General features: G+C 45.1%; 1 protein-coding gene across 1 annotated transcript; it reads left to right on the forward strand.

The window, feature by feature from the left end:
- Positions 1 to 723: 723 nt before the first annotated feature.
- AGTRAP (angiotensin II receptor associated protein) lies at positions 724 to 9978 on the forward strand. Its single transcript, XM_005528302.3, has 5 exons — positions 724 to 806; positions 5992 to 6026; positions 6237 to 6348; positions 6952 to 7150; positions 9174 to 9978. Exons 1-5 carry the CDS (start codon positions 780 to 782, stop codon positions 9278 to 9280), a joined length of 480 nt encoding a protein of 159 aa, XP_005528359.1. The 5' UTR covers positions 724 to 779; the 3' UTR covers positions 9281 to 9978.
- The last annotated feature ends 176 nt before the right edge of the window (positions 9979 to 10154 follow it).

Consider the following 10154-nt stretch of genomic DNA (forward strand, 5'->3'; position numbering starts at 1 on the left):
ACAAAAACTCTTCCTGCAGAAAGCTCGTAAGTCCTTCACAAGCAGTAGCTTTTCTGGACACTGATTACAGTCAAATTGTAATGTCCAAACTTGTCTCACTACACAGCATGTGCAAGCAGCAGGAGGAGTTTGGCTGGGTGTTAGCAGCCAACAAACTGATCCGTGCATATTTTTAACTTAGTGGTGGCTTTGGAAACAAAATCACAGAATTGTTAGGTTGGAAGAGGCCTCCCTCTGGAGATCATCTAGTCCAACTCCCTGCTGCCCCCTCCCCCTGCCAAGGCAGGGTCACCTGGAGCAGGTGACACAGGAACGTGTCCAGCTGGGTCTGGAATGTCTCCAGAGAGACTCCATGCCCTTCTCGGGCAGCCTGTCCCAGTGCTCCGCCACCCTCAACGTAAAGTTCTTTCTCATGTTGGGCTGGAACTTGTTTTATTTTATGCCCATTGTCCTGTGACCGGGTACCACTGGGAAGAGTCTGGCACCATCCTCGTGGCACCCGCCTTGGAGGCATTAAGGAGATCAGAAGCCGTGCGGTTCACAGCAGGCAGGCCGAGCAGCCGGACTCCGCCAGACCCCCCCAGCCGCCACGGGCTCCCAGCCCCTCATGGAGCCGAGCCAAGGCCCCGGCGCGTCCAGAACCGCCGGCACCGCCCGCCGTGTCCGGGCGCGGGCAGGGCGGGCCCGGGGGCGGTGTCCCGGCTCCTCCGCCCCTCTCCGGCCCCGAGCCCGGCCCTGCCCCGCGGAGCGGCCCCGCCGGCGGTCCCGGGGCTGCTGCGATGGAGCTGCCGGCCGTCAGCCTCAAGGTAGGGGCTTCCCCTGGCCCCGGGGCTCGGGAGCGGGGCCAGGGCAGCGGGAGGGCGGCTGGGGCTGAGCCGCGGGCGCTGGGATCGGCCCTCCCTGTGTCCCTCCTCTCCTCTCGCATGTTCTCCAGCCCTGTGCCTGGTCCGCGTCCTGGCTGAGGCCCTGCTCGGAACTGCGGAGCCCTCTGAGGAGGAAAAACTGAAGTTCCTACTTTTTTTTCTTTTACATGGGCAAAGGCTGTAGAAGTTCTGAAGCCGAGTCGGGGGAGGTTTAAGTTGGGTATCAGGAAAACGTTTTTCCCAGACAGTGATCAGGCACTGAACAGGCTCCCCAGGGCAGTGGTCACAGCACCAAGCCTATCTGAGTTCAAGGAGTATTTGGGCAACGCTCTCAAGCACAGGGTGGAATTCTTGAGGTGTCTTGTGCAGGGCCAGGAGTTGGTGATCCTGATGGGTCCCTTCCAACTCAGTGTATTCTATGATTCATGGTTAAACCCACCAGGTGATGGCTCCAAAATTTGCTCTTACTTCAGGGATGTTGCTAAAGTGACCAAGGACTGGGCAGAGACTACAGCTGGCTATTAACTAGTGTCCATGGAGGTTTCCAGCTCAGCTGACCAGAGCTCAGCCAAGATAAACACCATACGAGATCCTGAGGAGACAAAGTTTTTGCTTGTCAGACAAAGTATCTTAGAAAAATAAGCCCATTTACTTGGGGGTTATCATCTGATGGATAACTGCAATTGCTTCTCCTCTGGGGAGGGCAGGCTCCACTTGAGGGCACTTTGTAAATTTCAGTGAATATCTGATAACCAGAGAAAGGAGATAAAAGAGACTTAACCTTACATTTTTCACTTCTGGAAGAAGCACTTCCTTGCTGACAAGCCAGGTGGATGTTAAAATCACGCTGTTTGCTTTTGAGGTTGATGTTTGATTCTGATGTCTTCTGTGCTACCAGACACGTGACATTTTCCTCTATTATTTTTTTGTCTTTTACATTTTCAGAGCCCTGAGATTTCTAAGTGTGTGTGTCCTTTCCTAGCTTCACTACTTTGTGATTTCATTTAATACAGCATGGTTCAGATGCTTTCTTTGGTTAAAGCTTTGCCCAGAGAGTGAAAGCATCACAGATCACATCAGAGTTTTTTTTGCTGTGTGAGCAGTGGCCTTGGACCAGGCTGCCTATGGGTTGGATGTGAGAATAGTATTATCTCAGCTACCATTATTAATTCAGCTTTGTACAGGACAGCTTTCATGTGACTGTATTAAATAAAAGATGGGTATTCATATAATGATGAATACCCCTCTTACTAGTTCACCGAGAAAAGCAACTTCCCTTGTTAGAGGCAAGTAAGCAAATGGATTTTTCAAGGCCCAGCATGTGGATTATATTACATTCTGGAAACTAGCTGATACTTTGCTCTGACAAGTTTGGACTATTGTGTGATTCCCAGGGCACTAGGAATATAAAAAGATCTTGCCTTCTGCTTTGTTTTTTAACTTGATTTGATTATTTTTTCTCCATGCTAAAACAACAGTGAAAACAAGGGACATTTAATTAAAAAGTTTGCCAACACGAAATACATGTTCTACCATGGGAAATGGAGATAGGGGAGCTGAGAAACAGATTTTTCAATGAATGAGTCACAAAGACCACAAAACTAAAATGTTGCCTTTCTTCTCATGTTTCAGACAACCATTCCCCAATCTCTTACTAGATAAGCGTGTGTTTGTCCTGAGTGAACTGTTTTCAGCTTTAAGAAATTCCTTGTCACGTCTGCCAGTTCTGCTCTGAGCTGCAAAGGCAGGAATAGGCAGTTAATAGTTGTACCTACACTTCATACTGTTCCCAAGTTAGGGCCTGATTCCCTGGAAAATACCACAAAGGTGGGGAAGATTCTTACTCAGAAGGGACCTGGAAATAACACACACTGCTACTATTCATTGGCATGATCTGCTTACTGGTTCTGTGAGATTATAAAGATGAGCCTCGTGATAGAAGTAGTTCCAAGAAAGCTGCATGACTGAGCTGTGTTTGTGCCAGAATGTAGCAGTATCTTAGCCTCAGGGTCTCTCTTTAAGCTGCTTGAAGAGCTATAAAATTAATGTAGCAGGCTTTGCCCTGGAGTGGGTGGGGAACGTTCTCATGGAACAGGATCTACTGGCTCGGTTCTGACAGCCATGCTCAGCAAAACATGGGGGAAGCAGCAGAGCCATACTTCTACCATGACAGCTTGACACCTATGATTATTGAAATAATCATGCAGAGCCTTGAAATATAATGTTTGACTTTGATCAAGCCTAGGCAATGCTCTATAATCCGTGTGCCTGGAAACACACATTTTGTGCTTAGGCAATTTTAAATGCTAAGTCACAGAATCAAGGAATAATAGAGATGTCTGTATGTCATGTGATTAAACCTCTTGCTCAAAGCAAGGCAAACTGCAAAGTTAGATCAAATAGCTCAACTCAAAAAATCAGCTGAGTTTTAATAGAAGAGCAGAGCCATGACAGCCCCATTGGATAGCCTGTCCCACTGCTTAAGCACTCTCATTATTATCATTCTGTTATAATAATGAGGAGCATCCTCACAGGTGGCCACTCAGATTCATATTTTGATTTTGTGTGTTTTTAGGTGAATGTCACTCATAGAGTAGGTGAGCTCACTCTAAAATAAAAAAAAATACAAAAAAAGTAAGTAAAATAGAAATTTAGATACAACAAGAAAATAATTATAATTTGGAACTGTTTCATTTTTAACTCAAAATTCAACCTTGTGCTAAGTTCTGTGTTGAAGCATGTTTAAAGGAGTTCCTATTCCAAAGAGTTTCCCATCTAATGAGACCCTGGCAGACCTAGGCTCTTTTTATGCTTGGCAATTAGTTCCATCACATGCTGGGATTTGCAAAGGAGGTAGGAATTCTCCTTAGCTCTCCCCAGTTTCCAATGGGATGCTTTTAATTACATGGCCATCCTTTTTCCCAGAAGAGATGGGGACAAAGGACCTACCTTTCTTATTTTCTGCTCTCACCACTAGTTCAAGTCTTAGGAGTTAATGAAGAAATGTATGTCTGTCTTAGCTACGGTCTTAAATCCTTGGACAGATGGAAAAAATTTAAATTCTTCTGCTGTCTTATCAGGAGACTGCCTGCAAATTAACTAATCTCATATAGTAACTGTAGTTTTTCATTAGCACTATATTTTCTATGTTAAAGCATACCAACACCACCAGTCAATTCCACAGTGAACTGGAGTACTGTCAGGTAAATGGGACTAATAACTAAAAAGGGAATATCTTGGTTTTATTTCAGCAGTCACTCATAGTATCAGCCTGCTTTATGCTGATGACTAAACATACTTCATAATTTAGTAGCTGCAGTATTGATCTAGTCAGCTTTAAATAAAAACCCACCCTGCCTAATTATGTTAACTGGTGAGCCTTGAGGGGTCTTGTGGGTATATAACATGCAATTAAATACTACCTAATTAAGAATTTTCCTGATGTTGTGATAGTCTCTTGAGGAAATAGTATTTGCACGTCTCCATTCTTATCCAGGAGCATCTTGTATTTTACTGATTAGCAGTTTTTCCATTGTGTCTGTGGTACAATTTGGGAGAAGGGGAAGCGTGAGGGGTCGCGAAGCATTTTGTAAGCTTTCATGATCAATTAAAAAAAATAATTAATAAAAACCTGTCTAATGAGTGATGGAAGTTGGAAGCAAGGTCTAGTGAGTGCTCAGCAGCTGATGGGGCACTGCAGTGAAGGAAGAGCTGGAAGTCATTTGCATTGTGGTGTCCTGGCAGAGCAGTGTGAGCTGCAGCCAGTGGCCACCCCTGGGCTTTCCTGACTCTGCTTCACTTACGCCACAGCTCCACTCTCTTCTCCTACAACTAGTTTTGTTTTAAGTTAGAGCATGGAGAGATGTTATAAGTCAAAGAATCTAGCAGGGTGCCAGTAGATCTTAATTTCTTCTTTGTGTCTTAATGTTCCTGTCTGCATACAGCTTTCCTGTGCCCACTTACTAAGACTAATTTAGGCCTTTGCTACGTACTCAGTTCCCAATTTTCTTTTCTTTCCTTTTGGGGGAAGTGTGCTTCAGAGGGGTTTTGGTAATGGGGGTTTGCTTTTTTTTGATACCAAGGCCAGCAGAAATGCCAATTTGAAGCCTTTCTCACAGCTAGGAAAAAATGAAAGTGTGCCTGTATCCCATGGATCCTCTGATATGTCCAGGCTTCAGCTTTTCTTTAGTGAGGCTGATTATAGAGCCTGTCTTCCATATTTTTGTTTTCACAAATGTTTAGACAGCAAATATGAGGGATCTCCCTTTGTTGGCGTGACCAGCGGGCTATAGATGTAGAAGAAGCCTGAAGTGATAAATTGTTGTTCCCATTTGCTCTCTGAATAAACATGTAGGGTGTTTCCTTGGTTACAAAAATGGCAAGTGGTAGTGGTGAAGAGAATCCTTGTATCACTTAGTACAGTACGATCCTTTCCTGTTGAATTTGTCCCATTAAGCACAAGGGCCAGGATCATTAAAGACACATGCAGAATACAGAATTTGTGACAGCACTGTCTTACTGCTCCTCAGGGCACTGTTGGACCTGGTGGCTTCACTGGGAGTGAAAAGAGCTGTGTGCTCTGGCAGGATCAGTTCACAGAGTTCTGGAAGAAGCCTTCAGGTCTGTTAATACTGCAGTGAGGTTGGACCACTGCTCTGAACAGACTGGAAAGAAGTATTTGCTGAGGACTGGAATGAAATTGTGGGAGCTGCAGGCATGACTGTCCATGGGCTTTTTGGTAATGGGATGCCAGATTGGTCATGTATAAACTGTGCTAGCACAGCGTGAATCAGATTGCCTGGCTTTCTGTGCAAACTTGTCTGGAGTTCCAAAATTAATAACCCATTTAGAAAAGGCTAAGTGGTCCCTGAATCAGCTGTGGACAGAGATGACAAGAAGAATGAATGATTACACTGTAGCACCACAGGAAATACTCAGCAGCAGATGTGGAGAAAAATAGCTTTGTCTACACTGTCCCAGTTGCTTTACCATCTTTCTGCACTGGTTCATGGGTCCAGGCCACTCTTCCACCCATCTCTTGGGAACAAGAGCGTGCTGTTTCACATTGATCCTCCCAGAGTTCTCCCAACATGCTGATCTGTCTTCCTGTTTTGTTTTTTTTTCATAGGCTATCATTCTGGTACATTGGCTGCTCACAGTGTGGTGAGTGATTAGTGTCTGGCCTGGGGGAGAAGAGGGTATTCCTTCAAACTAAGAATGGGGTGTTCCCTGGGAATCAGCACTCCCTGTTCGTGCCTGTGTGCAGGAAGATCCTAAATATAAGAGTGAGGTGTTTGTATGGGAACAGGGACGAAACCAAACTGTTGCAGGATTATTGTGAATGTGAGCTGGTTTTTTTGTCTCATTTGGTAGGGGATGCATGAATTACATGTTGCCAATCTCCTATGCCTGGGGGAATTTCAGTGTCCTTGCTGTTGGGATCTGGGCCATTGTGCAGCGAGATTCCCTTGATGCCATAACGATGGTGAGTGTATTGGTCTCCCCCAGGCTGCTCAGGAAGAGGGTGGAGGGCAGAGTCTTTGAGCTGGTGATGATTTTCATCTGTTCCCAATACAGCAGTTCCCTGTTTGGGTGGGTTTGTTGTTTTTTTTTAAGAGAGCATATAAATCTATGAGCTCTGTAAACCATGGTGAGAAGCACTCACTGCCAATCATTTTTCTTCTCTGAGATGAGACATACTTGATTCTTCCTTTTTTTATCTGCTATTGTTACTTGTAATGCCAGATGAGGACTCAAAGTGTTTAATATGCTTGAGTTGGAGGGGCTTTTCTGAACATTTCTGAACATTCTGAACAAAACCCTTTTCTGAACATTGAATAGATTGGCAAACAAAAATAAACAATTCTAGAATATATTATGAGAAAACATCTGACAGGAAAAGGCACAAAATACAAGATCATTCATCTAGGAGTATCTGTCTGCCTGGGGCAGTACCAAGAGTGCTGTGTGATACTGGGGTGAAGGATGATTGTGCAACATAGATCTCACAGGAAACAGATGCTGACTGTTACTGTCAGTGGTTAAACCCTTGTTCTGTTCATGTCCCATTCTCTGTCCTTGTTTCTAGTTCTTGACTGGCCTGCTGCTCACAGTCCTCACAGACATCATTCACATCTCTATCTTCTACCCTTCACACGACTTCCTCAGTGATGCGAAGCGTTTCAGTATAGGCATGGCCATCTTCAGTCTCCTTCTCAAACCTGTGTCCTGCTACTTGGTGTATCGAATGTATCGAGAGCGTGGAGGAGAGTACACCTTTAACATAGGTAGGATGTTTTTTCTGCTTCCATGTCAGTGTGGGCCAGCTCCTCAGGACTGCCTTGCATTTTGGGCCCTTCAGCTTGAGCTCTGGATTCTGCCCTCCTTTCCAGGCAGACAGGGTGCTTGCTCTGTATTGCTCATGTTTGTTCTCCCATTTTGTCATTCTGGTGTGTCTTTGGCTTTATGTTTATATTCTTCCTCTCTCTCCTTGCAGACCTGAGGTTTTTGAAGCCATTTTGCCCACAATGGTGTTGAGCAGCTTTTCCTTCTTCCTCCTTCTGCATTTGTGTGTGTTTGTTGGAGTCTTTTGGGTGTCCATTCTTTGTCAACCCTTTCTTTTCCTTCTGCAGGAAAGTAGAGGCAGTATTTCCTCTGACTGGATTATGACCAAGAGGGAAATAAAGCTGGATTTCTAACTCCAAGCTTTCTGTGTGCCTCACACGTCTTATTTACTTTGATTGCTTTGGACTTTGTTCCTCACATGGAATATGGGACTAATGTTTACCTGATGGAAGTTAGCTTGGAGACATTTAATTTTTCCCCTGGTATTTGATAGTGATAATGTGGAAGATTTGCAGAGAGGATGTGCTCTGTCTAGATGTTCTGGGTCTTGGTCAGCTTTGCCAAGCATTCCTGGTACTAGTGCATGCCTAGGCAGCTGCCAGGGATTGATTGTTTGCCAGGGATTGTTTGAATTCATGCTGGCAAAACCTGCAGCTTGTCACAGTTCTATTTGTTATCCTAAGAAGGCTGTGCAGGACAAAAGATGGTGTACCTGCATTAGTGTCTGGAAGCTGTCTCTTATTCTGCTTTGGTGGTAGCAAAGATCACACTCCTGTGAAAAGAGGTGGAAACCTGCAGAGGAGGAGAAGCCATGGAAGGAAACGATGGCTTAGGGCACTGTGTGCTATTTGCACCTCTCTGCTAGTGGAGTGTGGATATCCTCTCTGCCAGCTACTTGTGAAAATCCAGATGGATAGGTCTTGGAGGAGAGGAGGCATGTGAATCACATGCAGTGCCTTTTTTGTGTCAGTTTTTACTAGCTGCTCACTGTGCTTGTCATTGGGGTTCAACCTGTGTATCCCTTAGAAAGTCTAGGTATCATTGAGGAGTTCATCTCTTTGCTTGGCATTTGGCAGCACTTCTTTTCAACCACACTATCTCAAACTGAGAGTCTCCTCAGGCACAGGTGGGAATTCAGACACTTTGTAGTTTCACATCCCCTCCTGAATTGCCTTTCTTACAAGATTTTCTGTACTGTGTTGCTGAATGTGCTTGACAAATTTCCTCTCATTCTCCTGCTATCTGGCATTTTCTTTTGAACCCAGCAGTGTTGAAATTTTCCTGGCCTTTTCTGTCTTGTTTTCCTCCTACGTGAAGTCCCTCTTTGTTGCTTGGGAGCATCCTTGCTGCTTAGAACAAATCCCTCATAGTCTGGTGGCTATCTGTGATTCAGATTGCTTTCACCCCATGGCAAATGCCTGGCCCATAGATAAAGAGCTATCCATGCACATTGTCTGCCTCGTCTTTCCCTGCTCATGCCCTGGAGAGTAACATGATTTTGCACAGATAAATTGTTGATAGTGCAGTTAGGAGCACTGTTGGATTCAAATTTGGTGCTACACTTGAGGCATAGCTGCATTGTTGGGAAGAGTGGTTTGTGGATGTATCATGCCTTTATATCTATGCTGTCAGCTAGCTAGAGTTCCTGCAGCTTCTGGCTCTGTTCATTTTTCCATGAGCTCTCACACACTTTGTCTTGCTGAAATACACTGTTGCAGAAACCTGTTGTGCTGCTATGTGGGTCTTGCTTTCCACATGGCCATGTGGCTACTAAGAGAGCATTTCTCAGGGAAAGAATAGGCTTGTTGGAAGGGTGACTTTTCTTACCTCCTGCCTGTTCAGTGAGGATCACAGACCACAGGTGCTGGGAGCTGGTAAAATGTGCATTCCTGAGCTGTTGTTTTCTTCTAGAGCATTCAGTTCTTGTGCTCTGACCCAAGATTGTTCTCTTCCTTCTCCATTCAGGTGTCACCAGTGCAGGCCAGGACCGCAGCACCTACGAGCCCATCGATCAGCCAGACGCGCCTCCACAGTGGCCCTCCCCAGGCAAGGCAGCCCAGCCGCCGTACTGAGGCACCCTGCAGCCCAGCACAGACACTGCCCTCGCCCAGCCCAGCCTCCCGCTCTTCCCGTGGAGCAGCACCTGCTACTGGGCAAACAGGAGATCTGATATTTCTTTTGCCTACCTAAAGGTTAGGCAGATGGGTTCTGCAGTAAGTCCAGAAGATTTTGGAGGTGTCATGTTAAGCACAGTGTCATGTTAAGCACAGTGACTCACTGTAATCCCAGTATTCTCCTTTCCTCCCTCCCCCTAAATCCCTTCTCTGTATGTGTGTGACTGGATGCACCTTCTGCAGTCCTCCAGTCTTTCCTTGTGCTTCCTCTTCGTTTTAAGAGAACCACTCAAAGTACTCCTGGACAAGCAATCTTTAAAATGCTTATGGATTGCCCTAAAACAGTACAGTGTAGTCTGATTTTATGCAGATATATTTCCAGGAAACATGTGGGAGTTCCCAAGAGCTGTTTTTGATGGCATTATTTAACTTCTTGTGCTCCTGGTACCTGGAATTGGGTTTTATTAAGTGATGCTTTTACACAAGTTGAATGTCCTTCAGGATACTTTAAATGACTGTTGAATGTAGATTATAGACCCTTCGTGCCTTGAAATATCCTTTTGCCTTCAGCTGCTTGTCTTAACAGAACTTGAAATGTTACATTTTTCTAAGAAAACTATAAAATGAACACAGTTTTTCTGTGTTAGAAAAAGTTACACTGGTCACTTTTGTCTCATTTGAAAATGTAGCTTTTCCTGAGGGCTTGGGACTGTAGCCAGGCAGTCTGGGAGGGTCATTATGGGGGGAAGGTCTACAGGGCCCCGATGGCTTTTATTCTAAGCTTTACTCTGAGAAGTAGAAGACGCTGCTTATAATTGTGTGGGTGGGAAGA

This window comes from Pseudopodoces humilis, chromosome 24 (genome assembly GCF_049639895.1).
Source record: "Pseudopodoces humilis isolate 2021_Gansu_Grassland_sample_001 chromosome 24, ASM4963989v1, whole genome shotgun sequence".
Lineage (NCBI taxonomy): Eukaryota > Metazoa > Chordata > Aves > Passeriformes > Paridae > Pseudopodoces > Pseudopodoces humilis.